At 41.1% G+C, this 27,634-nt stretch overlaps 2 protein-coding genes across 2 annotated transcripts; one reads left to right on the top strand and one right to left on the bottom strand.

Moving 5' to 3' along the window:
- On the top strand, positions 1-19,158 carry rimkla (ribosomal modification protein rimK-like family member A). The gene is made up of 5 exons (XM_005946358.3): positions 1-837; positions 9,916-10,146; positions 13,406-13,492; positions 15,335-15,538; positions 16,199-19,158. Exons 1-5 carry the CDS (start codon positions 675-677, stop codon positions 16,717-16,719), a joined length of 1,206 nt encoding a protein of 401 aa, XP_005946420.1. The 5' UTR covers positions 1-674; the 3' UTR covers positions 16,720-19,158.
- zmynd12 (zinc finger, MYND-type containing 12) lies at positions 18,601-27,634 on the bottom strand. The gene is made up of 8 exons (XM_042228130.1): positions 27,376-27,634; positions 25,646-25,775; positions 25,110-25,281; positions 24,840-25,009; positions 23,597-23,719; positions 23,434-23,521; positions 22,755-22,900; positions 18,601-20,925 (listed from the first exon to the last, which is right to left on the bottom strand). Exons 1-8 carry the CDS (start codon positions 27,501-27,503, stop codon positions 20,782-20,784), a joined length of 1,101 nt encoding a protein of 366 aa, XP_042084064.1. The 5' UTR covers positions 27,504-27,634; the 3' UTR covers positions 18,601-20,781.

Genomic DNA, 27,634 nt, shown 5'->3' with positions numbered 1-27,634 from the left:
TCGCCTACATCTTCCGCGTGCTTTTTGGGCAGTGATACAATTCGCGAGCTGCGATTGGTTACATCCTCTCGAAACCTTTGTTTTGGGGCAGGCCCCGATAACCGTGCACGGGCATGCGGATAAGTGGAGTTGTAAACGAAGCGTGTGCACTTTTCAGCACCAATACCTCGTGGATAGCAGCCAAACCTATAGAAAAAAATAGTTGTTCGGGTTAGTTTATTGTAAAAAAAAGCCGACAGCTTTGCTGTTTGCAGCACTAAACAGCCGCTGTGAAGGCGGGGATTTTTTTTTTGCTAGCAGCTCTGACCTGGCTAACGGAAATACAAAGCGCCAAAGCTCGTGCTTTGTTTGCCCTGGTGGCAAGAGCTGCATCCCCACATTTTTGCGGGTAAAACCGTCGTTCTCTCTTCGCGCTGTCGAATTAGCTCGGTGTGGGCTCAACAAACTGCACCAGCGAAAGACTAAATGGCAGGAAGTGAAAGAAAACAAAGGTGATAAAGAAGACTATTTGTCCAAGTCGGTTCGGTCCAAACAGCGGTCGTAGCCGCCGAGGTCTCCATTGTGTGACCATCTCCGCCTGACCCTCGAATCCCGCGCTGCCACCGGTCACCTACTGCCTCCACGCCCACAGCTGTTGTATTTTCAAACGGATTTCTTTTTCAAACAACGTGAAAATGTGTTCTCGAGTTTGGTTCTTGACCGACCGGCGCATCAGCCAGGAGTATCCACAAGTCCAGATCCTCCGGGCGCTGAAGGAGCACTGCGCTGACGAGGACGTAGAATTCCGCTACCTCCTCATGGATCAAATCGTGCTGACGATCTGCGAGGGCCAGCTAGGCAAGTACCACACAATCGATGCGCGGTCGTAAAACGACATACAGTTTGGTTTTCTTGTTTTATTTGAGATCCGTATAGATGGTAGACTTTAATTGTTTGGAGGGGGTTGTACACAGCTTGAATACAGAGCGAGGGGTTGGCTCGGTCAGCCTGTTTGCAAGGAAGCGAAGTGTAAGCATGGCCGTGACCGCCTAACCTACTTTTCCAGCTAGACTGCCTCCAGAAGGGGAAGGATGACGCTTGATTTAATTTCGCTGAATTCGCTGCAATCCCGGCAATTGCAAATTATCTGAATTACCCGGGCAATAAAAGCTAAAAGAAAAATGTGTTTAAATACCACAGAGACCTAGTTATTAGATAAGAGGCATTCATCAGTGAGCTGTTGTAATTTTGCTACAGATTCCGTCTCTTGATAGCTCAGGCTGTATAGGTTCTGTGTTATTATTTATTTTATTTATTTTATTTTATGTATATAAACACTGAATCATTTAAAATAGTTAAAATTGACTCCCCGAGTAATAGTTAACAAAAAGAAAAAGAATAGGACATTCACACTAAATGCAGGTAAATGACAAGCAAATCTTTATGGCGCCCATATCGGGATTTTTTGTTATTACCTAATACTGAAACGGTGAGGGTGAAAACTGCCACAAAATATAAACATGCATCAACTTGTTCTGGCATTTCAGGGTTTTCTGTACATATTACAATATTTATACAACCAACGTGATCACCTATTTTTAACTTTTTCTTCTTCTTTTATTTTCATTTTGAGCTGCTTTGTCCGAAACACACGTGATTCTGAGTGTCATGTAAGGATAACATTTCATAGAAAAGACTAGGGAGGCCTCAATAAAGTGATGGCAACAGCAGGTGCTCCTAACAAACAGACGAACAGGGAATTTGTCAGGCTGGTGTGAAGTGGGGATATGTCACAAGATGAGAGGAGATGTGTGAAGGTCTCAATTAACACACAGATGTTAATTGAGACTATGTTAAAAACATATAATTTTAGGCTGACATTAGTGCCTGCTGAAAAATGGCAATGGTTAAGAATGTGGGTAGTGTGTCCCTTACTGCGCTGTTACATTAAACCGCTGTATTGTACGGCTCAGTCAAGCCAGGCTTTACACTTTAAATAGCATTTTACATGCAAACAGATGGGCATTTAAGTGGCAGGCATTACATTTAAGAAATTACAAATAATCACACATGTTATAGCACAGCCCACAGAATAATTACCAAGATAAATATAGCCTGGAGCTAACAATTTTCGACATATATACTCTGTACCCTCCACATTTTTAAATGCAGGTGGACAGCTGTCCAACTGTATAGCTTAACAAACCTCACATGAGCAAAGCAGTTAACATGGCTTGTAGTTCCTAATCTGCCTAAAGTAAATGTCTTCTGAGCCTTGGCTTGACATCACAGATTAACAGCCAGTGAACAGATTGGTTGTGCTGTGGGATTTCTACACAGGAAGCCTCAGGATACATGGCCAGATGCTTGGATCCTGTAGTGCATTTTTTCTTTATGCACCTGGCAATAAATGCAGTTTTGTTGTTTGTTTGTTTGTTTTTTAAGATATGGATTAACACTCACTGGATTACAGATTCTCTGAAGTTGCAACACAAAATTCAAACTGTAATTGCTAACATATCTGTATCTATAGCTTGTTTTTTGTATCCTTCCAGGCCGAATGGGCTGTCATTTGTGTTAGCATAACACAGCAGTAGGGCAGGGCGATATGGCAAAAAATATTTATCACGATATATATTTGAGATATATATATATGTTCGATATATATTGCGATAACGATATAACTGACGATATAATTTCTGTGAGACAAAATACAACTCCACAACTTTACTAGTGCAAAAAAACCCATCCATTTATTTTCACTTAAACAAGCAGCTGTATTTTTATGTCCATTAAAGCTATATAAACATTTAACAGTGCAAATGCAAATTCCTTGCTGAAAGTTTAACCAAAAGGCATTTCCAGTAGAAATGGGCTGACATATCCTGAGCATAACCATGTATAATATCCACTGAAGTTAAAAAGAGATGCTTTGCTACATTAAACTGCAGTGTGCCAAATAAAAAAAGTCAAATATGTATTTTTAGGACCATAAGGTGCACGGGATTATAAGGCAACAAAGCAGTCAGATAAATCAAACTTTATTCAACTCATTCTTTCTTCCTCCACTTCTGTATCATTGATTCGTTAATGCTGTATTCTGTCACAGCTGCTCTATTCCCATGTTGTTGCAGTATATTAATCACTAACCTTCTATTGTGGATGGATTATCTCAGTTGTTCTCCTGACTGAAGTTTGGTCCGTTTACAGCATCCTGCCATGCGATTGCAGTTGTCTGTAAGCATCAGGAACCTTCACGGAGTGGAAAAGTGTTAGCGTTCATCCCCCAGCTTTACTGTTTATGTTATGCTAACACAGCTGTGTCGCTAGCGATCACGTAGCACATCATTAAATACTAGCTAGCCCAACTTCAGTAACCCTACAAACGTGACTGCTGTTTAGTTTCCTGTCCTCATTTATGTTGGAAGTGATAGCAGAGCTGTACGTTTGATTTTTTCAGAAATCTCTCAGTCAGAACATGCTATATCATGCTTAGGTAACTAGCGAAACTAGCGAGCTAACTTCCGCTAACTTCCTGCTAACTTCTAACTCCGTTAAATGTAATAAATTCTGTTTTCATGGATGCCTGGATGTTAAACATCATAGTTACACCTGGTAAAGCAGCAACGCTGATCGTTTTATTAAAGATGGAAGAATTTAGACAGTTTTTAACTCTAAGTGATGTTCCGTTTGACTTCGGGACCTTAAAGGACAGATTTTAGGACCCAGATTACTCCCAGATTTACGAGCATCTTAGTCCGACAAATATGGCGGCCTGCTTGCATGTTCTACAAAAAATGTGCTTTGTTGTGTATCTGACGGACAAACACCAAACCAGTTAGGTTGCACCATTTTTACAAACTAATTCTGGTTCATCCGTTTCACTCAACAATCTGCTTTCCCCATTCTCCGTTACTGCCGTGCTTTTTTGGGACTGCGCATGCACGTTTTACCCATATTCTATCGCGATATTTCATTTTCTTATCGTGGACTAGCATTGTACCGGTATTACCATGAACGGTATAATATGGCCCAGCCCTACACAGCAGTGCCATAGGCAAATGTGGAACAAACGCTTAAGGATATACAGCTACATTTGCAGTTAGAGCAAAGCAGTTGGTCTTGTTTCTACACTGGAAACACAAGTGATATTTCACTGCAAGTGTAATTAGTACTACGTGTTCCTCCATTTCTGTGTGTTGTTTTGATCAAATTTACATTTGCGCAAAATGTGTGTGCAGTTTACATTGAACATATTAGTACATCCTACTCCAAATCCAATGAAGTTATTTCAGCAAAATTTGTATGACAGAAAACATTTGAGAAACAAAAGTTTGACCAAAAATGAGCTTTGACCTGTGAGGAGGCATAAACCATTTCTTCTTTTAGCTTAGGTCATAATAATGTCAAAATCATAAAACTGATAACACCTTTACAAGTAGAAGTTTTAAAGGTTTTCTTGCTTCATTTCTGCGTCATTTTTCTTTTTTTGTTTTTAGGTCAGGTTCAGGTCCACGTTCCACACTAAAGTTAATGAGTTCAGTGTGTCCCTAGGAGGAGCTATCAGTGGAGCCACCCCAACATACACGTCATTATATTTTAATGAGGAATGGTGGCCCCTCACAGCTAAACCCAGCATTTAGCAAACTGGAGGCATTTCACATCTTGTGATTGAAAAAATTAAAGATAGACTGGATCCGTGATCCATGCCAGTGGGCACACTTTTACTGAGATGAAAAATGCAACACTTGCATGTCAGTGAAGCTGGAACATTAAGGGAGGTTCGGTATCTTAATTTACCAACTGAGAGCAAGAGCAACAACAGACACTAGGGTTTGGATAAAATTTTTGTGTGGCTGTTTATGAAGCACAGACTCTACATTTTATGGGAAAAGAGTCCTTTTGATGAACAGTATTGCTGTTTACTTGATATGCATCACAGAGTGGTTGTTAATTATTGCACATTTGATAAAAGAAGTGAGTTCATGCACTAAATAAGGGCTATGTGATGGCTCTTAATCACAGAAATGCTGCATATCTCTGGTGCTTACCTCATAGAATCTTAGTGCAAAAATTAACAGTTACACTTTATCAGTGTTTAGCAAATGTTGCATTTTCAGATAATAAAAACAGTGCATAAACATTTTTGTTGTGTTGCATGATTGCATATGTTTTCCTCCAGGAAAACGGCTTGTTTGTCAATTAGCCAACAGGATCTCATTTGCAGGTTTTTGCATGTGGCCCGGAAAGGGTTAATTTGCATTTTATTAGGTTTGACAAAAAGGCTCACAGTTTTTTCCATGGCAACACATGGCAACATCTTTATGTCACATGCTAGAGTTAAGATATTTAGTTATGGCTTGTTGTGTAACTCACACCCTAAAAACTACCTGAAAACATTATTCCTCGAATGGTAGAGACTAGTATGGCTTAGCTTTTCTTTTTATATATGGTCATTCTGCAAATCGGCAGTTGTCTGTGTAATTTGCATGGTTGCAGTAGCCAAAGAGAAAACTGTCTGCTCTATGATTACTGGGTTTTTTTTACCCTTCCAATTTTATACTTTCTGATCCTGATAGATGTTAATGAACAAAGCCAAAAACAATGAAATGGTGGTGAGGCATTACCACCACCTCTGATTTTTGTCTGACATACATGACTGACATGCCACCAAAGACAGTCATTGCATGCCATGCAGAAGAAGCAGTGCCTAGAGCAGGGGTGGGGAACTCCAGTGTCCTGCAGGTTTTAGATATCACCCTGGGTCAATACACATGAATCAAATGATTAGTTCATTACCAGACCTCTGGAGAACATCAAGAGATGTTGAGGAGGTAATTTAGCCATTTAAATTAGCTGTGTTAGATCAAGGATACATCTAAAACCTGCAGGATACTGGCCCTTGAGGCCTGGAGATCCCCACCCCTGTCCTAGAGCAACAAAGAGCCAGATCTAAACTGCTCTAGTTTTATCAGCACATCCGGATGGCAATGAAGGAGAAATTGAAAAGATAGCTCTTATATAGATAGTATAGAATAGATATGGCATAATTCGTGTGAGAATTTCTCAGTAGCAGATTTCATGTTTTTGCTGACAAGTTGTTTGGCCTTGTCTTTGTCAAAATGTAAGTCACATGATTCATCTTGTCTGCCTCAAGTGCTGCACAATCCAAATGTTGCAGTGGACCTAGGGCTGAATGATTATGGAAAATAATCTAATTGCGATTTTTTGCCCCAATATTGCGATTGCGATGCGATATGCGATTATTTTTTAAGGTCTTTGTCTTCTGTATTATTAAACAAAGACAAGCAATACATCATATAGTATGGCCAATACTATATTACATTAATTTTAAACTGTTCTTTCCTGGAAGACAGACCTCTGTTATGATGACATGAGGTGATGCATGAATTGATGACTGACATTTTTATTTAACTTCTTCAATCACAACAGTATATTTGAACATACACAATAGTTTATTTTTAGCTTACAAACATCTGAGCATAAAGTGCTGACAAGGAACCCTGGTGTAAACATTAAAATGAAAGTCAGTACAATGTGCAGATTGCAGAAATATACATAAAAAAAAATCAGTGGCTTTACCACACTCAGTTTTTCGACATCTGTGAACTACTAGACAGTCATTCAATTAAAAAATAATATTAAATAAATAAAACTAATAAATAAAAAATACACACATCTTACTGATCTCTGCAGTCAGTAACATTACACATAAAGTGCAAACATAATAGCAATTGTATAAACACACACACAAACACGCCTTTAAAATTTAAAGGCGTGAAATTGGACGGTCTAGCTCTACTAGTTCTGATTAGCGTCACCGCTGTCTCGGTGGAGTTTAATAAACTCGGCCGTCTGCTTCTTGCTATCTAAAATATAACCAGACACTGGTGTAAATTCTCGACTGTCTCATACTTCTGTTTAATAAGTTTTCTGTTTGACGTTTAGTCAGCTGTGTGAAAACCAAGGAGGAACCCACCCGGGGGATTAATAAAGTTTTATTTTATCTAATCTAATAACTTTAATCTCAGCCAAACCGATTTACTCACGAACAAACAAAACACTGAAAAAAGCCCAACAATAACGTTTTTAGGTTGTCTAAGTGACTTATATATTACGTTTAACCCGAGCAGCGAAACTCCGCGGTGATCTGAAAATGATGTGCCGGGAGTTGTGCCGTTCTGGCCGCATCAGTAACCCTCGAGCTCCCGGCTAGCTGTCGAGCTAGCCGGAGGGTAGCAGACGCCTCTGAAAACGTCGAAGCACTTTTGCAAATATGGGATATCTTGATAAACCGAGCAGATATTTGATGTTTACACAACTACTTTCTCGCCTGAAAATATGTTAAAAGTTTATTTTGTGACCCAGAAAGATTAGTATGAGTAATTTTAAAACTTAGTAGCGGCCGCCATTGCTGGAAACTGGAGTTTGGCTGGGCCGCGCTATGAATTCTGGGATATGGTAGTAATTTGGACAGCCTTCGGCGCGTCGCTGTGACGTAATCGGTCTACAAATGCGGCCTCAGGAGGATGCAGCCCATGAATTTGGACATGTCCAGAGTATAATCGCAGCCTTTGCGGTTAGAAAATTGCACTTGATCATGTCGCGATATTATCGCAAATGCGATATATCGTTCAGCCCTAAGTGGACCTACACTAAATGTTCTTGTCTGATCTGTGCTTTTGATAAAAGATCTGCAAATAGACACAAAGCATGGTTGCCCCAAAACCAGACCACAAGAAACTGTTGTCTCAGTGGGCTAATGCAAGAGGATGCACAGACTGCATTCCGGACAAACAGCCAAACACTTTCACAGCATTTGTAAGCCTGCTTTGTGATGTTGCAGTGGCATGCATAGAATGCTTGTTAGCTTTATCCTGAGGACTGAAAATGTTATATATAATGTTATTGGTTTTTTTAAATTGTTTTTTGTATTACAATCATCTTGAACAAATTGAGTCTTTGCTCCTCCTCAACCTGTCCTTACTTGTCTGTAGTGACAAAGAGGTGGTGCAAACAGAAACATCTGAAAGCTTGAAGTGCTGACATACATATACATATATCACAAAAACCCATGCTGTAATTTTTGTACACCAGGACTTCGGATAGTTTTTGCAGTGGTCACATGACAGTTAGTGCGGCGCGCGCAAGCAATTGCACAGATGAATAGGAATGATTCATCCGGGTGCCTCGCCGGTCTCTGTTTGGTCCCCCTGGAGATGGAGACGAGCACTGTGGATACTGTCTGTCGAAAACCATGAGACCACATCCCCTGACGTTTCTCACTGTAACACCACTCACATTGCACTCAGTGGCTGCACAATAAGAGCAGTGTGTCTTAAGCGCTAAATAGGGCTGGAGCGATAGTGAATCCTCCTGCTTTAACACTGAGACTGTGAGGAGGAGGAGGAGGAAGAAAGGGAGGGGTGGGGTTCTTTTCATGGCTTCATACTCCTTTTTTAATGCGCCACATTTTCTCTCTCCCCTTGTTCCCTTTCTCTGTGTTTGCTAGAACATACCTAGCCCTTTCATACCAGCTGCATTTCTCGTTTCACTTCTTTTTACCCGTCTGCGGACAAAATGACCCTAAAGGAGTGTATGTAAGATGTGCATTGTGCAGGCGGGTTGCATGTTAATAGCTAGGTGTCGGTTGTTATTATGCATGCAGCAGCTTCTTTTGACCTCTGATGATCTTAGCCAGGGTCATTACCACTATTGTGAGCCTAAGATGGCTGAAATTCACATCATGGTTGAGGCTAAGTGCTGGGCTAGTGTTCAGTGTGTCTCCTCGCTTCTGTTTTGTACTTGAAGTTCCTGCTATAGCACAAAGGTACACATTTGTCATAGTTCAGTGTTCTGTCCATTTGCAATTGAGCCTAAAAAATCTGACAGCCTGGCTATGCTTCAGAAGGCTAATGAATGTTGAAATTAGCCGGATTTGTAGCATTTATAGAAAAAATTATAAAGTCTGTCTAACACCAGCTTTATTGTCCCCATCACAACGTGCAAGCCTTTTCATTTATTTCTCCCCTGTTTTTATGGCTTATGATTTCAGAGCTGAATTGAAATGACCCATTCAGAAGCGTTCACTTAGCCTATTGTAGTTACTTAGCTCTCATTTGCATAATAAAAGTGATGTCAAGTTAATGAAAACCAGTGTCATTTTGACTTTCAGCAGGACAGAGCACCACACATTTAAGATCTTAGATATGTTCGATTTATCAGGCTGTTTTTAAGCACAGTTTTCTTATGTTTGATTAAATTTAAGATTATTACCCTTGAGCTTTCTTTTGCGAGCCCACTGCCCTACATAGGGACAAAATAGTATAAAGTGTCAGTATGTCAGTGACGATACCTGTCACTCACTCTAGGAGGAAGAAGTGTAAATGTAACTGTAAATGTGCATGGGCAAGAAGTACATATTTATATCAGTAGGTACTGCAGGTTTAAATGGCTTAAATTTACCAGCCTTGGAGGTGGCTGGCCTGGTCACATGGCCCGGCCTCATTAGATTTGTGTGATGACTAAAGGAAAAGTGTCATCAAACACTTAGATGATGGATGGAGTCTTACTGAGAACTTTCACATTGTTCCTAGGGTTGCATATGACTTTCAGGAAGAATTTGGAGCTATTAACAGTGACACATTCATTTGTTGTCTTGAAAATAGAAAAAACAGGCCAGATGTGTCGGCTGCTGGTTCTGGTTCCATGAGTTTCAGAAACAGATAAGAAAACGGTATTTATCAAACATTTGTACAACAACTCAGAACAATAATCTGAAGAACTTCATATATGTATGAGGTTGTTGACCAACAATCAAATAAATGAATTCATTTTTAACAAATCACAGGAGTGTTTTTCTAAATATACATTTCTCTATTTACCCCTCCTGTCATTTCCCCTCCACCGTTACAGGACTGCGAGCAGAGCAGGAATTGGTGACATCTTACCCACAGGTGGTGATGGTGCGAGTACCCACGCCCTGGGTTCAGTCAGATAGTGACATCACTGTGCTCCGCCACCTGGAGAAGATGGGTTGCCGGCTGATCAACAGGCCCCAGGCCATACTCAACTGTGTCAACAAGTTTTGGACGTTTCAAGAACTAGCTGGGCATGGGGTGCCTCTTCCTGACACCTTCTCTTACGGTAAATCAGTACTAGACTGTCCTTAAGCTATTTTCACACATGAACATCACATAGACTTTGTAGCAAACATGTTAAAAACTAGCTAAGAAGCGCTCCAGTGCAGTGTGATTAGGTCACACTTACACCTTTGTTTTCAGCTCTAGAAATTTTGTTCATTCGTTCAGCGTGTGTGAAAATGGCTTAAGTATAACATGAATACATGTGCAGCGAACCCTATTTTATTGTTTGTGGAAGTACTTACATATATATAATGCAGGGACTCTATGTCCACACTGCATATAAGACAAATGCAGAAATAAACACAGATAACCAGGTGAGGTGTCGGTCACAGTGATCATCACTGTTTGCCCGGTGATGTTAAAACCGGGTGAAACTGAAATTTAATGGAAAACAAAACCGATACTGTCTGAGTAAACGCAAATGCACACACAGGTAGTAAAACTGCATCATCTACAGTCAAATCGGCATTTGTTCAAGCAGCAGTGATGTCATTATCAGGTGTGTTTTACATTTAAATCACATAATTTGCATCACAGGCTTCTGTCCACATACATGTGGAGCAGTCAGACATATATGGGTGAATCCACATAGTTGTCCTTCAAACCTTTTGATTGTTTTAATACTCACAACATCTGTGAAAATAGTGTTTAAACTAATGCTAAGAAACACAGGATAGCCAAACAAAAACAACAGGCTGCTGTTTTAGACGTTGTTCTTGTTGATTTTCTCGGACAAATCAACGGCAGACGAAAAGGTGTATATACAGTGGGGCAAAAAAGTATTTAGTCAGCCAACGATTGTGCAAGTTCCCCCACTTAAAATGATGACAGAGGTCAGTAATTTGCACCAGAGGTACACTTCAACTGTGAGAGACAGAATGTGAAAAAAAAATCCATGAATTCACATGGTAGGATTTGTAAAGAATTTATTCGTAAATTAGGGTGGAAAATAAGTATTTGGTCACCTCAAACAAGGAAAATCTCTGGCTCTCACAGACCTGTAACGTCTTCTGTAAGAAGCTTTTCTGTCCCCCACTCGTTACCTGTATGAATGGCACCTGTTTGAACTCATCATCTGTATAAAAGACACCTGTCCACAGCCTCAAACAGTCAGACTCCAAACGTCCGCCATGGCCAAGACCAAAGAGCTTTCGAAGGACACCAGGAAAAGTATTGTAGACCTGCACCAGACTGGGAAGAGTGAATCTACAATAGGCAAGCAGCTTGGTGTGAAAAAATCAACTGTGGGAGCAATCATCAGAAAATGGAAGACATACAAGACCACTGATAATCTCCCTCGATCTGGGGCTCCACGCAAGATCTCATCCCGTGGGGTCAAAATGATCATGAGAACGGTGAGCAAAGATCCCAGAACCACACGGGGGGACCTGGTGAATGACCTGCAGAGAGCTGGGACCAAAGTAACAAAGGTCACCATCAGTAACACACTACAACGGCAGGGAATCAAATCCCGCAGTGCCAGACGTGTTCCGCTGCTGAAGCCAGTGCATGTCCAGGCCCGTCTGAAGTTTGCCAGAGAGCACATGGATGATACAGCAGAGGATTGGGAGAATGTCATGTGGTCAGATGAAACCAAAGTAGAACTTTTTGGTATAAACTCAACTCGTCGTGTTTGGAGGAAGAAGAATACTGAGTTGCATCCCAAGAACACCATACCTACTGTGAAGCATGGGGGTGGAAACATCATGCTATGGGGCTGTTTTTCTGCCAAGGGGACAGGACGACTGATCCGTGTTAAGGACAGAATGAATGGGGCCATGTATCGTGAGATTTTGAGCCAAAACCTCCTTCCATCAGTGAGAACTTTGAAGATGAAACGAGGCTGGGTCTTCCAACATGACAATGATCCAAAACACACCGCCCGGGCAACAAAGGAGTGGCTCCGTAAGAAGCATTTGAAAGTCCTGGAGTGGCCTAGCCAGTCTCCAGACCTCAACCCCATAGAAAATCTGTGGCGGGAGTTGAAAGTCCGTGTTGCTCGGCGACAGCCCCAAAACATCACTGCTCTCGAGAAGATCTGCATGGAGGAATGGGCCAAAATACCAGCTACTGTGTGTGCAAACCTGGTAAAGACCTATAGTAAACGTTTGACCTCTGTTATTGCCAACAAAGGTTATGTTACAAAGTATTGAGTTGTATTTTTGTTATTGACCAAATACTTATTTTCCACCCTGATTTACGAATAAATTCTTTACAAATCCTACCATGTGGATTCATGGATTTTTTTTTCACATTCTGTCTCTCACAGTTGAAGTGTACCTCTGGTGCAAATTACTGACCTCTGTCATCATTTTAAGTGGGGGAACTTGCACAATCGGTGGCTGACTAAATACTTTTTTGCCCCACTGTATATATATTTCTCCGTGGTTTGCAAGAATATTCACCGTGAGAGCAGAAAAAAGGACACAGACTGAGTGAGAGAGAAAGGAAAAAAGAAAGAAAGCGGAGGGAGTGTTTGGCCTACATTCCATCCGTTTCTCTGCACAGTAGGCCAGGCGATGCATGCAGAGCAGCTGGAGAGCTTATGTAACACCCCCCCCCCTCCCCCAACCGTACTCACACGCACACACCCCACCTAACACTCCCCTTCTGATTTTTCAAAATAAAAGACGTGAATTCCCCTCACTCCTTTTCTCTTCTATCTCAGCAGCTTATGATCAGAACAACATTTGGTGTCCAGTCTCTCCTACTCTGAACTTTGTCTTCTTTCACCCCTTGTCATTGAAAGCACATATGAAGCAGTGCATCGGAAAAAAGCCACGTGACAGAGTAGTTCACATCTGCTCAGTTCATTGAATGGAGCATAGAGACACAGGAAAAGCAATGAAGACTATATTATTAAAAAGATTTCTACATTTTTAAAAAAAAAAAAAAGTATTTTTAACACATTTTAATCACCTCTCACGCCAGAGCACAGAAAGCTTAAGCACATCTGTTGCTACAGGCTGCTGTTATAAATCAGTGTCAGATACGGTCAGCTGCTTCACATTAATGCCTCCTTCACTGACTCCTCTGTTCCACTCTTATGAATCAAGCAGCAAATAAACGGACAGCACTCCTACAGCCTCGCTGTTTTGAGTCATTTCTGTTTCCATAGCAACGTGCTACATTCGCTCTCCTGCCCTGCAAAGTTGGCTGTAACGTGTGAACCATGCTATCAAACCAAGGACAGCATTTTAATATATTCTACGTGTGTCCTCCGTTTGTGTATGTGTGTGCGTGCGTGGAAAATTTCCTAGGTGGGCACGACAACTTCCGGAAGATGATTGACGAGGCTGAGCCACTGGGCTACCCGGTGGTAGTGAAGAATGCACGTGGCCACAGAGGTAAAACAATCACCCAGTACTTCCTGTCATCCATTCTGGTCACAACGCCATAACTCAAAATCTGTACACTGCAACTCCCTCATGGGAGCTCAGTCCACTCTTATATGAAATTCTCTGGCAGACTGTTAAATGATTAGCACTGCGGTGCTGCATCAAACACAAAACAGAAGCTCTTAATGCTTGCAGTGTGGTCATCTGGTCACTTATTTTAGTTTATGGTTAACAAGTTGATCTCAGTTTCCTCTTTTAGACTGAATACACAAGAGGCTTGTGTGGGAAGGTTTGAAGCTTTGGCATTAATGTTGTGCTTCCAAGAGATCAGCACCGGTCTGAACCATTAGCCCTTTCCTATTCATAGTTATTGACAGTCGCTGCTATTGTGTGAAGGAATAACAATGGTCTTTGCTGGCCCAGGCTGCCATCACAGCACATTGTTTAGGAAAGCAGTCACTGGTCAACCACTAACTTGACCCTTTTTATGGCGTTAGGCGTCTGGAGGGCTGTTTTTACTCTCTCTGTGGTTGACCATTGACACGAATGAATTCCACTTTGCCCTTCCCTCTCAAGAGCACACATAAAGGAAATACTTTTTAAAAATATTATGAATCACTGGTATTAATAATAACTTTATTTGTATAGCGCTTTTCAAAACACAGAGTTTGCTTCACGGTTTGAATAAAAGCCACAGACTAAAGATGAGTATACACATTCTGACATACAGACACATAATCAACCATAGGGTCACAGATTCATTCCAGCATGCACACTGCTATAGACCTGGGGAAAAAACTCCCAAAAATAATGAGGAAAAGATTAATTTTCTCTTAATCTATAAAAAGGAATTGTCAGTAGTCATTTAAGACTACTGACAAGGAGACCCTGATCTGATGATTTGAGAAGTTGGCTGCAGTGACAAGGTCTTAGTAGCTCTTCTATACAAGCAGGGGCCTGTCCAAGTAGGGCTTTAAAGGTTAATAATAGGATTGTAAAGTGGATTTAGTGTTTCACTGGGAGCCAGTGCAGGTAAACAAAAATACGTGTGATATGAGAGCAACAGCTAGTTTTTGTTAGCAGCCTTGCTTGGTGCAATCTGCAGCAACTGGAGGTGGGTTATGAAGGACTGAGAGATGCATGTGAAAAGTGAGCTGCAATGTCAAAGTCAGGAGAAAAATGAATGAGCTTAAAGATTCAAAATCCTGGTGTTGGTCAAAGATGACACCAAGGGTCTCAGCAGATGTTTTGGTGTTACTGGCAAGTGGCCTGATGTACTGACTGACCTTCTCAGTATTTTCTCAGATACGTAATGGTCACATGTCTAAAGGAGTCACAAGACCGTTATTGATGTTGTGTTTTTATTGCGTGGTGTGCACAGACACACAGCAACCACATGATTTTTCCCTCAGCAGGGGTCAGAGGTCTTGAAAATAAGAAGACAGTGCAAAGCAGTGCTAATTAAGAGAGGCAACTTCTATCCTGTGTGAGAAGCAGTTCTGTGGCTGCTCAGAGGAGTATCCTGTCATTTGTATGACATGAACTGGCATGAGACTTGGTCAGCAGAAGCAGCTACTTGTTAGCCAAGCTTTTTAGGTTTTCCACCCTCAGCTAGCACACCACAAATGACAGACCCAGCAAGAAAATTCTTTTAGTGTGGTAATATCAACACAGCTATATGTCTTCAGGCCGCCATGACATAGATCTGTTTAGATTGGACAGACTAGTAAAATATAAACCTTAAAATCTAGCCCTTCCTTCCTTCCTTCCTTCCTTCCTTCCTTCCTTCCTTCCTTCCTTCCTTCCTTCCTTCCTTCCTTCCTTCTTTAATCTTGTGTCCCCTTTGCTTAGGCAAGGCTGTGTTCCTGGCACGGGACAAACACCACCTGACGGACCTTTGCCACGTGATCCGCCACGATACCCCCTACCTATTTCAGGAGTACGTCAAGGAGTCGCACGGCCGTGATGTGCGGGTTGTCCTAGTGGGCGGCCGTATCATCGGCTCCATGCTGCGTTGCTCCACTGATGGTCGCATGCAGAGCAACTGCTCCTTGGGTAGGCAGACATTAAATTACTGAATTATTTCCACGGTCATGGTAAAACTCTCCTCATGTTTGAAAGTCATGTGGTTAAGTGGTATCACTGTTTGAGAACAAGAGCTCTTCTATTTATTATTTACATTTAGATATGGTGTAATTTTTAAAGATCATTTTTATCTTTTAGGTTCCCAATGGAAAAATTATCTTTAAAAAAATATGAACTTAGTGATAAGAAATGTATACGCGAGTAGAAATGCTTCAGAACTTAACTTTGGGAAAGAGTGCGAAATCAACAGGCTTGTCCTGAATCAACCCTGGAGCGTTCCAGCTGAGGAGACTGATCTTCACTGTCAGAGGATGAACGTTTTAGTTTAGCTGAGGCTGTAATATACTGTGACATATTTAGGACATCAGTCATCACAGTCTTCTGCATTCCTGTAGCAAATCTCTTTGACACTTCTAGGGTGAATTTGATGTGGTATTTAATTGTGAAATTAAATATTGAAAATAACCAGAAAACATTAAAGGATCCTAAGTTGTCCCCACGTCATTTTTTAATATAATTGCTCTTGATTTATAAAAGATTAGTTGCTTTTTGACTATCATGAAGTCTCGTGAAAGAATTGTAAATTGTGGTTCGTACTAATAAGCCTGATGTTCCTTCTTGAATTGTCAGGTGGTGTAGGCATGATGTGCCCCCTGAGTGAGGAGGGCAAGCAGCTGGCCATCAAGGTGTCTAACATCCTGGGCATGGATGTGTGCGGCATTGACCTCCTGCAGCTCAACGATGGCTCGTTTGTGGTTTGCGAGGCCAACGCAAATGTGGGCTTCATTGCTTTCGACCAGGCCTGTGGCATGGACGTAGCAGGCATTGTTGCTGACTATGTCCTGTCAATGCTCCCAAACCGCCTCACTCGCAAGATGTCTCTGCTGTCCGTCGTGTCAAGCACCAGCGAGACCAGCAGCGAGCCCGAAGTGTGCAACGTGCCTTCTGGCGGTGGCTCGCTGCCTGAAGCAGTCTGCAACATGAGCGTGGGGTCAACTTCCAGCGAGAGCGACCCAGAGCTGGCCGAGCCCTCCCAGTCGTCACCTTGCCAGTCCACAGCCCCCAGCCTGCCTGATCTCCCAGACCTAGCTGATCCAGCCTACAACTTCAACACCCTCCTTGCCAATGAGATCAAGTTATTGACTGAGTGAGCCCAAACATCTTCATGCTCTCACACAAACCCCACAAATGCATTTCAAACACACACACGCACACTAATGGCATCAACATTCCTTTTAAAATTTCATATCAGTCCAAAAACCATGAAAACAGAAAAGCAAAGAAAAAACTAAAACTTAGCCCTTTTCAGACATGCAATATGTAAAACTGCTGGCTTCATCAGTCCGTTAAAGTGATGGCACCCTGTCATTTAGACATTACGTAACCACTCCTCACGGCTTCATTCAGACAGAGCCATGGTGTGTTAGATATTTTTGCCATAGAGAAGTACAAAAGGCCTGCCATTTTCTTCTGATCATTTAGTTCTTTTCAATGTTATCACTAACAGCAGGTGAGTGTGTGGTGCCAAAAACGAGAGCTCTCTTCTGCTCCTCCGGATTGGAAATTGCAAAATGAATCCTAGAACAATATTTTAATATTCATGGAAATTAGATTTTTACAATTTTTTTTGCCCAATGGGGCATTTGCTAGAAGGCTGAGCAAGTCATAAAGATGTAAAGCTACGAGGGCTGAGCTTGTCCGGTTACAGTTGAGGTTTTTATGTCAAAGTGACGAGGGTGCTCATTCACACTTGAAGGTGACACATTCATTTGCTATCAGATTAATGGAAAGAAGTGCATTTCTAAAAGGGGCTGTCCTGACACATCCATGGACACAAACACTAAGACATCTCGTGCTTACACAGAAACGGAGAAAACAAACCAACAAAAAGAGATCTGAGGCTGCTCCCCTGACTCTCCTCTCTTTGCATCTCTATTCCCAAAACCAGAAACCCCACGATCTAAACTTAAATTGCAGCATGAGGTTAGACTGGGATACAGAAATTAGTGCCAAACTGGCCTTTATGAGTTCCTGCATGGTGTTTGTGGATGGGTGAAAGCATACACCTGCCATGTTTTTAATCATCATATTATAATAACATTATTTTACATATAGTCTCTGTTGTCATATAAAAGGTTTTCTGCTGAGACTGCTGTCAGGTTTGGTGAATTGGAGGTGACATGAAGTGCTTTCAACTAGTAGGGATGCTAGGCGCACTACTCTGTCAGTTCCAGTGCAGTGACGTAGTGCTCAAACTGAGGACACAGGAGAGGACCTGCAACCATCCTGCACTAACAGGAGCTGTAAAAGATTCATGTCAACAAGCATCAGATGTGTTTGGGTGGCAAAACTGGAATATAAAAATGAACTAACTGCTCAAATTTTAATTTGACATTCCTACATAGTATCTTTGTTTAGCCTTACCAGCAGTAGCAGTCTGCTGCTGCTAGGCCACTAAATGCCTAGCACTTTTATTATTTTCTCTCTCTCTCTTGTTAAGGTGACATATTTAGGAAAGGTTAGACAGAGTGTGAAAGCTGCATCTACACCTGCAAACAAAATATACCTCAAATAAGTGACTTCTCACTGCCATAGGATAACAGATATTCAGACATACAATACATATCAGCCAGGATCCTTGTGGTTTCAAATGGCCCCTGACATGCTTTATGTTTTTCTTTTCTTTTTATCTTTTATGTAAATATTTAGATAGTCAATTAACTTTACCATATATTTACACCCAGACAGATTAGACTGGAATAGTTGAAACAATCGCCAACAGTGGATTTTTTAACAAGTTGTGGGGTAACTCTTGTGTATAGACTTTCAATATTAAAAGGCAGAGAGTGAAATTTGGTGCTAAACTTTCTGGATTTGGTTAGATGAGCCTTCTCAGCGATATTATATGTAGAACTAAGCATCCTAACCCACAAAATAATGTTGGCATAATGTACAAAAAAAAGAACCCTATATTTTTAAAGTCTTCGTAAGTATAATTTAGCTTTTTTTCCTTTCCTGAGAGAAGAAAAGAAAGGAAATCCAGGGATTAGAGCAGCTAAGACCTTTGTGTTTACTTTTTTTTTTTGTTCCTTTGAATTTACCTCCTGTATGCCTCCTTAAATGAATAACATAGCTGTAGGCTGTGTTGTGGAACCATTCACTAAGATTTAATTTACAGGTATGATCAAAAGCACAAAAATGAACCCCAAAATTGTTTCACTTGGTGACGGTCATGTTGTTAGGCTTGTATAACGCTTTGTGCCGAACACAACTCAGGGAAGCAGCCTGGATCTCAGCCCTGACCCCCAAAAAGGCATGACACATCCATCCAAGCTAGAGACATGTCTAAAACATAACACATACCTACAAGCAGACAAAATATACATAAACAACAATGAAAAAAAAGGTTGTAAACTACAGTGTAAGACTTTATGGTATATACCATGGTTAACATGCACTTTTTTTTTCCTTGCTTGTTTTATATTGTTCCTCGTTTACTTCCTAATTTATGGTATTTTTAAAGAAAAAAAAGTGGTTTGTGTGCACTAATATTGTGTCAATAAAGTGAAACCGCTGTGAAGCTTGATTTTTTTTTTTCTCCTTGTGTTGTGGGCCCAATTTACTAACTGTCTGGACTCTTAACGGCAGGCCCCTGCTGGAGGGTGCCAAATCTAAATCTGCCAGACAACCAGAAAAGGAAGCTTTTAAGTCTGCTGTCAAATGATCACAGTGTCTCCACTGAGGAAAACAACATCATTTACTCTACTGTGATGTTTGTCCAGTATCCATATGATCAAAGTATCTGACAAACTGTGAAATCCGCTGATGTCCACCCTCCTGATGCGGGAGGGCTGGTGGGTGTGCTCATCAAATCACATACTGACATAAATGCCTGTCTGGTGAACTATCTCCAGTTGTCGTCCCCCATTCTTTGAAGTATTTGTCCTTGTATCGAAACCTGCGTCATTCCACATCGTGTTCATAGGTGTAAATATAAAGATCACATATCTTTAAAAGACATGATTAGCTAGCCATAGGAAAGAGTGGAATGTTAATTTCTCTCTTCTGGCCCCTGCTTGAATTTGTATTTTATACATGATCCATCTAGCCAATGAAGGTTCACTTAACTGTGCTCCATTGACTTTAAGAATGCCAGTTCATCATCTGGTTTTCTTTGGGAACACTGTTTTAAGGATCATTTGAGGTCAAGGTCCCAATTCTGACTGATTTCTTTATGCTTGGTCTGTATAGATTACTGTTATAAAGTAAATAAACGGCATGGAAGCTACTGAAAGGAACAGGGGTACCACATGCTAGCAAAACAGGGAAGGAAACTGATTGGCCTGCATGAAAGTTGGCCAGTTTGGAACAAACATGTAGGGACCTGTGGATGAGTCACTGTATATAACAACAGTGCACAAACTTAATATTTAATTCCGAACTGCTGCTAATGTATTCAGAAATTGAAAAAGGGAATATGGGAAAATCTGAGCGTTTCCGTGTTTGAAACTGAATGCCAAAAAAATTGACCAACAACAAATGTTTTATTGTATAAATTCAGTGCAAATAACACAAGTAGTGAGATGATTTTAAAACGGATTTTTTTATATGAATGATTGTTTCAGAATTGTACATATTGTGTAAGATCTCAGCAATTAAATGTCTGTTCTGACATGAATCTTGGGTTTGCTAACAGGTTTACAACACTCTTTCCACTGCAGGAGGACGATGCAATGTTTTTGCCTCTAAAAGTGCAGCTCTCTTGACAAAACGCAGACACTGGAAATCTTTAATTATGTCTGGATTTGGTGAATTGGTGTAGAGACTCCGGGTTGCTAGGTACAAAACAAGCAAAAACATTGCATCACAAAGGCTTGAGCAAATGCCCTTGACCATTTTTGTGTTCCATAACATTTTGACAGTGTTAAGAAATGGATCCCAAAACGATGCAATTCACTAATGTTCAAAATGATGTATATATATCCCTCTTTTTTTTTTTTTTAGATCAAAATAAAGACGAGTCATTATCCAGAACAACTGAAAATGTGTCTTTTTTTTCTTTTAACTACATCTGTGCATCTATTTTTTAATCCACTCTCAATAATACTGTACAGCATGTGGAAAATCTTGCATTTGATTGTATATTTTCATCATTGTGGGGCTGCACAAATATCCTTAAAGAGCAGATCTCCAAGCAGAGCGATGGGCAGGGCTTAGTACTGTGACTCCGCAGAGCCAGGATGTGGGACTGTGTGGAGTATCTTCACCAGTTGCAGCAGGGCCTGGATGGGCTCTGTCAGGTCATGGTCTGGTATCAGCTGGCTGGCCTGCAAGGCTGTGCTGCCAAATCCCTGCGCCTGGCACACAGAAACAAACACAGCAACTGCAGCTGTTAAACCCTCCCGAGAGAGTAAATCTGCCTTATATAATGATATCACTGAAATTGGACCGCAACCCAGTTGACTTATTTACCCCACTTTACCCTTTAGTAAGCTGGTCTGCTGGGCTGTTATGTTATCCCCAATAATTAGGAACGTTTTGAGCAGCATTCATAAAAATAGCTGCAATTTGTTAATAGGGGTTTCAGTATTATATAGCCGGGTCAATAACACTTTTTTTTTTTGGTAATTTTGCTTCCATTCACTAGCACAGTGACTTTTAAAGCAAACAATGAAGACGTGACTGATGTGCAGACTTTCAGCATTAAATTGAGGGGTTTATCCCAAATACTGCATTCACTGTTTTAATGGAATTGCAGCCATTTTTATACCCAGTCCCTCCATTTCCAGAGCCTCAGTAACTGGACAAATTACTGACAAACAGTTTCATGCCTGGGTGAGGCCTGTGTTCTTTCATGTTTTCTGGATCTAAATATCTGAATTTGATTTTCAGATTTTTCTGAAAATAAAAATAAAAAAATATATAAAAGTAGATAGATGAAAGCAAGATAAACCAGAAAGATGAGAGGAGAGAATTATGGAAAAAGATGGAAACAGCCTGTGACCTGAAGCATACCACATCGTCTGTCAAACACAGTGTAAGTGATGTCATGGCATGGGCATGTATGGCTGCCAGTGGAACCAGGTCATTGGTTTTCATTGTTTATGTGGCTACTGATAAAAGGAGCAGGATGAATTGTGAAGTATATTTGCCCATACTCTCTGCTTAGATTCAGGCAAATGCTGCAAAACCAATCAGACAGCTCACAATGGATAATGACCCCAAAGCAAACTGCAAAAGGAACTCAAAGAAATGAGATATTACTCAGTGGCCAAGTCAAGTCACCTAATTTAAACCAAATAGCAAGCGTTTCAGTTAAAAATGCATCCTTATCCAAAAACCTGGACATAAGTGCATCTACCCACAGCTCCCTCAATACCATATACAAAAGCTGATAAGACTACAGATAGGCTCTGTTATCTAATGTTCAGAGAAACTACTTATATTTTCCTCAAAATAATAATCCATCCAAATCGCGATAACTGCTTGTTCTTACACTGATGTACTTTTATAAGTACAGCACTAAGACAAAAACCCAGAGACCTGTAACATTAACATTACTTTACACAATACCAAATGTGAAACAGTATCACTCTGTAGTGAATACAAGGAGAAAAATCATGATTTAACCAGGGTACCATGGCACACACACACACACACACACACACACACACACACACATATGGTTGGTGTAGCTGTTGATTGAGTAAAAGAATATCTAAGTGCACTGGATCTTGCCCTGCCTATAAGCCACAAAATAAAAATAAACGCTGTGAAAAAAAAATCCACATGTGTATCATTGCTTGTTACATGCTTTATCCTATGTTTACTTGACCTTAGAAGTAGGATCCCATCAGCCATCCCATCCCGTACCAGCCTGATACATAACGTGTTTTGCTGTTTGCTGTGCACATAGACCGCTATGGCTTTATCTGCCTTGTCGCCTGACATCTCAAACTGGCACACACAAAGAGCTGCAGCTTTAAGAAGAGACTGGAAATCAAGGCCGCAGTCAGAGCGTTGAGACAGTCCCATTAGCTAGTGCTAAGTCCCACCTTATCGTGAGACTTAGCAGTAGACAAATAGAGATAATCCCATCTTCAGACAACACAAGTAGGAAATAGGGAAATGGGGAAATGGGTCACGGGGGCAAACTAAACTTCTAATACCTCACCAGGTGGCTCACCTTGAGGAAGTCTCCTCCTAGGAACGACAACATGGCCAGGCAGTGGGCCACCACTGCAATCCGTGCTGGGTCTTTTCTGGTGTCTTTCTGCTCAAATTCCAACATAGTTCTCAACATCTCATCCACTTCAACTCGCTCGGCTTTGTCTGATTGAAAGGCATGGACACAAAAAAAAGCATGTCGTCTAGTTTACTGTGGTCTCAAACATGCTTTACCACCTCAAACAATGAAAGAAAGCAAGTGACATGCATGTGTTCAAGTTTGATCAAAACATGTATGTCTGTGTTGTCCTTGTAAACATCCCAGATAGCATGGGAAACTGTTTGACAGGCTTAGCATTATATGTAGGGCAGCAGCTGTGATACAGGGCAGTGACATGGATGCTGCACAGCCACAGAAGTGTCAGCATGGGTCTCTAGTCAGCTCTAAGCAAGCTTGCATAAATCTGGGGTTTAGCTTTCACATTGCACAGCAAGACACACTCCAAATATAGAAGTGTCGACCTTATTTTTTCAGTGACACTCCAGTGGAGCTGTTGGCTGTTGACAGTTTGGAGCATGAATGATGGACTGGTGATGTTATTGTCTGATTCTGCTGAACCGCTGAATCGACTAGATTGGTTTTATAACCTTTTTATACCATATATACAAAACATATATGCAGAGTGGCTGCAACAAACCATAAAAGGAGTCCACCGGTGGATTTTGGATGCTTTCTTTGCGAGTCTCGAGAAGTCTGGTCAGGTGACGGTGCCAAATACGTGCCACCTACAATATGAGCAAAAGAATGTAAAAGGCATAGAAGATAAATTTAGTCTCAAGGGCAATGAGAACATAACTGACCTCAGAGTACAAGGAATGAACAGTGGATATCTTCCCCTGCTTGGTAAACACATCAGCCATGAGAAAGTAGCCCCGAGAGGTGACTGTGCTATCCAGACCATACTCCTCAGTGGCAAAGTAGATCTGGGGAAATCAAGTTATATACATACTGATGCATACGACACAAAACATGTGCAAAATGCTTGTTGTTCCATTCTCTGTTAAAATGATCTCACGCTGCTTAAGTAATGTTGAGGTCCAGGTTTTGGGGAGGCTAGTCCGTAACTGATCTTGTTCCATTGTTTGTTGTTCTAACCAGGTTTGCTTTTACTGCACTTGCAGTGTGTTTGAGCATCAATGTCATGCTGATAAACTAATCAGACACTTTCCAGATGCTTTTGAATGGTGGTATTTGACTGCTATCATTATTCCATCAATTTTGACAAGATCCAAATCATTGCTCCACCATGTTTTACAGATGGCTGTAGATACTCCTCAGGTTTTTCTCATTGTTTCCCTTCCTTAAAAATTTCGGCTTGTCAGCCTTCAACTGCAACTATTTTCAATGGTTGATAAACAGTAGATGGATCAACTCAAGGGCCAGATGGTTCTCTTAGGATATGTGACAAGTAGATCGTTTTTCTAGGCCACTTCTTCTTTTGAGTTCCCCTTTTCCAGTTTCCTCATTTTTCTTTTAGGACACACAGCACATCAGGACAAGATATGCCAAGTTTTCAGCTCTTCAGAAATCACTTTGTTAGTGCAAAAATACTATTTTGTGCCTCCCACATTGTGCTGTCTTTGGCATTTTTCATAGCTTCAAAAATGATGTGCTTTTGTGAGAGGCTGCTAGTAACAAAGTACCTGGACAATGAAATTGGCTCTTTGCTAAGTTGTCTGCTTTGTGTAGACATAACACCGGTTCATATCTTTGAGTTAGGTGCCATTGTTATGCTTGAATGATTCACGGGTCAATGTTAAATGGCTTAACAAACAAGCAAAAAAACCCTCATTCTTGTGAGAAGAGTCAGGTACAAGGACTGGATTAAAATGAGTAAAAAGAAAACTTTGAAAACTATTGCTCAACATCCCTTTAAAATTCCAAGAAACTCTAATTCAATACACAATACTGTATCGTACTCAAAAAAACATGCTCGAGCAATAAACAAGCCATTATGGATTTCATTTGGTTAGCAAATGGCTTCTGCTCCTCACAATATCAATAAAGTTATCAAACAGTTAATGTGCTAATTATGACACAGACATCATTTGCAAAGTTATGCAACGCAGTATCCAGGTCTCCAGCCGCCACATGGAGGCGGCCCAGGCTCCTGTGGAGCTGGTGGTGGATTGTGAGACCACATTTTGGACTCTTCAACACTGCCCACTCTGCCTGGGACAGGAAATCTGCCACAAGGTCTAGATTACCCAAACCTGGAGATGCACACACACACACACACACACGGTCATGCATGAAACACCACACGATAAGAGAACATTTAAACTGAGAAGCCGTTTTGTGCTTGTTTCTCACCCATGTTGGCTTCAGCCAGCAGCAGGTAGGCAGGGACCAGCTGGACGGTGTTAGGGCCATGAACGTCTATGGAACAGCGCAGGCAGAGCTGAGCGGCAGGCAGAGCCTCTTGGTGTTTTCCCTCAGATAGCTTACTTTGAGCCACCAACCTGCAAATCTCAATAAGCTCTGCCTATATAAGAAATCAAATCCAAGATAGGCATCAAATTAAAATATCTTATTTCCTCTTAAAATAAAACACTATCAAGTTGTCTATACACTAATGCCTCTATTTGACTGTTCCTCTCAGCTGTAACACATATTTTTTCCAGAATCTATATTCCAAAATTAGGAGCTACAACCTAGACCTGGACTTTGTGCACCACAATGACAAATCATATAAAGAAAAAGGGGAAATAAACCATTCAAGGAATAATAATATAGTCTTTTTTTTGTATTGTCTTTGACAGTAAGAAATGCAACCTAGACTCAAACTTCAAAACTTCATATTTTTTTTCTCCTAATATATGGTGCCAGTGATTTCCACGCATCCTCACCTTTTTAATTTGTGTTTCAGTGTGACTGGTCTGTCGGAGACTGCAGAGTGTCAGGGCGCGGATGGGAACAAGCAGCTGACAAATTCTCTCGTGGATCCCCACCCAGTCAGCCTGCTGGTGCTCTGCAGCACTGGATGTTTTAAAAACCCACAGGTCATTAAGTCATATTTATATTCTCTTAAGCCACCTCAGGACTTTGTGAGAAGCATTTTTATGCATAATAAGTCTCCCTCTTGCACACTGAGACTGATGTTTTCCTGGCAATGAAGCTATTGATAAAGAATCACGATTTATGACATAAGCTGACCTGCAGCTCATACTTGTTGTGGATGATTTAAACATATGGATCAGGCTCACCTCTCTTGTCCAGACAGATACTATTATGTGTGCTTGACAGTAAAAATCTCTGTGCAGTAACAGCTTGTTTGGATTCTGCTAACATTTTCAGGGCAGAGTCTCTCTGATTCAGGAGATATCATCTGAGTACACAGAGGGCATACGAAATTATATGCCATTACATAACTGGTCTGTAATTTTGTTCATCTGGCTCTCCTCTTCTGCACACTTGTGTGGAAACTGTCCTGCTTTTCAGCTGAGTTTTTTCCCCCCTACTGTGAAAAATGTGCGCTCATTCCAGTGTACTTGTGGTGAGAAGCAGCGAGCTGGAAATCTGACCATGTCATATCAACAGTAGCACTGACACAGCTTGTGCTTGTGAGAGTACAGAGACAGACAGAAAGGCACACACAGAGATAAACACAAATCAAGTGGTCTCTTCAGGATGTACTCTCTTGTCCCCGCTGAGTTTTCTATGCAAAATACACCAAACAATCACCACACACATGACTCGCATGCCAAAGTAGGATGACTTAAGACTAACCATTTTACCCTAAAGCCCTATTCCATGTGTATTACTTTGGCTCAATCCATGACTGGGAATAGCTCAGTATGCTTGCTTCACGTGTAATTAAAGATTTTAAGAATCCTGAGAACCTGATTCTTATTGTCTGACATATATGTGTACCTATATTTATATCTGTTTTTTTTTTTTTTAATAAAACCAAAAATTGTGCCTCTCATTCACCCATTTTAAAGACTGAAAGGATGGCAGCCACAATAAGTATCTGTAAGCTGCCTGAGACTGGCTTTAGTTGCTCATCCCTTTCCATAAATCCCCACAGGGAGTGATCTCGCCACATGCTCCTCTTCACTACCCACAGTGTGTGCCAACGGGGAAACTGCCCAGCACCATGTTATGGTCTGGAACCGCATATAAAACAGTGTCAAAGAAGGTAACGTCGGGTTTACATAAAAGCTGAAGCTCAGCAAATTATATTATGAAAACAACACGCAGGCAAAAGAACAAAAATAAGCGTTGTGGTAATGTATTTTCCAGCTGTTCCGCTCCCTCCTCATGACAATCACACTAAAACGCCCTCCTTACCGACGTGTTATGTATGTGTGAGCGTGGGAGGGGAGAAAAACATGGCGAACGCTGCCACCTAGCGTCCAACCCGTAAACACGGTTCTGACCAAACCATATAAACTAAACACAATACATGCCTTTAAAAAAATCTATCTATCTATCTATCTATCTATCTATCTATCTATCTATCTATCTATCTATCTATCTATCTATCTATCTATCTATCTATCTATCTATCTATGAATAACGGGTCAGTCGTTAGCACGGGCATCGCTCTGCCACAGCTCGGATAAACTGAGCTTACCAGTAAAAAGTGACTCGACACTTGCTACATTGCAGGCGGGCTTCTCTTTGGCAAAGCTCGCAGAACTTTTCCGCTCCTTTGGGCAAGGCAAGAGGAATGATCGCGGACGCTTGAGATTCAGCTTCCATTATTGCTACGAAGCTTGTTTATGAGTCGATATGAGCTTAATTTTGCAACATAAAAAGCAGCTTTTAAGCTATTAGCTTCCAAAGCTAGTACCAGTTAGGGTTCCCTGTTTAGTTTATGGTTGACATGGCAA

Source organism: Haplochromis burtoni, unplaced genomic scaffold (genome assembly GCF_018398535.1).
Source record: "Haplochromis burtoni strain Fernald_Lab_line unplaced genomic scaffold, NCSU_Asbu1 Contig_306, whole genome shotgun sequence".
NCBI lineage: Eukaryota > Metazoa > Chordata > Actinopteri > Cichliformes > Cichlidae > Haplochromis > Haplochromis burtoni.
The sequence above is the reverse complement of the archived record's forward strand: the minus strand, read 5'-3'. Positions and strand labels throughout refer to the sequence as shown.

Bases quoted from the DNA above. Each gene is read 5' to 3' on its own strand.
- rimkla (XM_005946358.3), top strand. From the start codon at position 675: ATGTGTTCTCGAGTTTGGTTCTTGACCGACCGGCGCATCAGCCAGGAG. The intron at 838-9,915 runs GCAAGTACCACA...CCACCGTTACAG, and splicing joins GATCTGCGAGGGCCAGCTAG to GACTGCGAGCAGAGCAGGAA. The intron at 13,493-15,334 runs GTAAAACAATCA...CCCTTTGCTTAG, and splicing joins GAATGCACGTGGCCACAGAG to GCAAGGCTGTGTTCCTGGCA.
- zmynd12 (XM_042228130.1), bottom strand. From the start codon at position 27,503: ATGGAAGCTGAATCTCAAGCGTCCGCGATCATTCCTCTTGCCTTGCCC. The intron at 25,776-27,375 runs GTAAGCTCAGTT...TAAAACATCCAG, and splicing joins TGTCGAGTCACTTTTTACTG to TGCTGCAGAGCACCAGCAGG. The intron at 20,926-22,754 runs GTGAGCCACCTG...TCTGTGTGCCAG, and splicing joins TAGGAGGAGACTTCCTCAAG to GCGCAGGGATTTGGCAGCAC.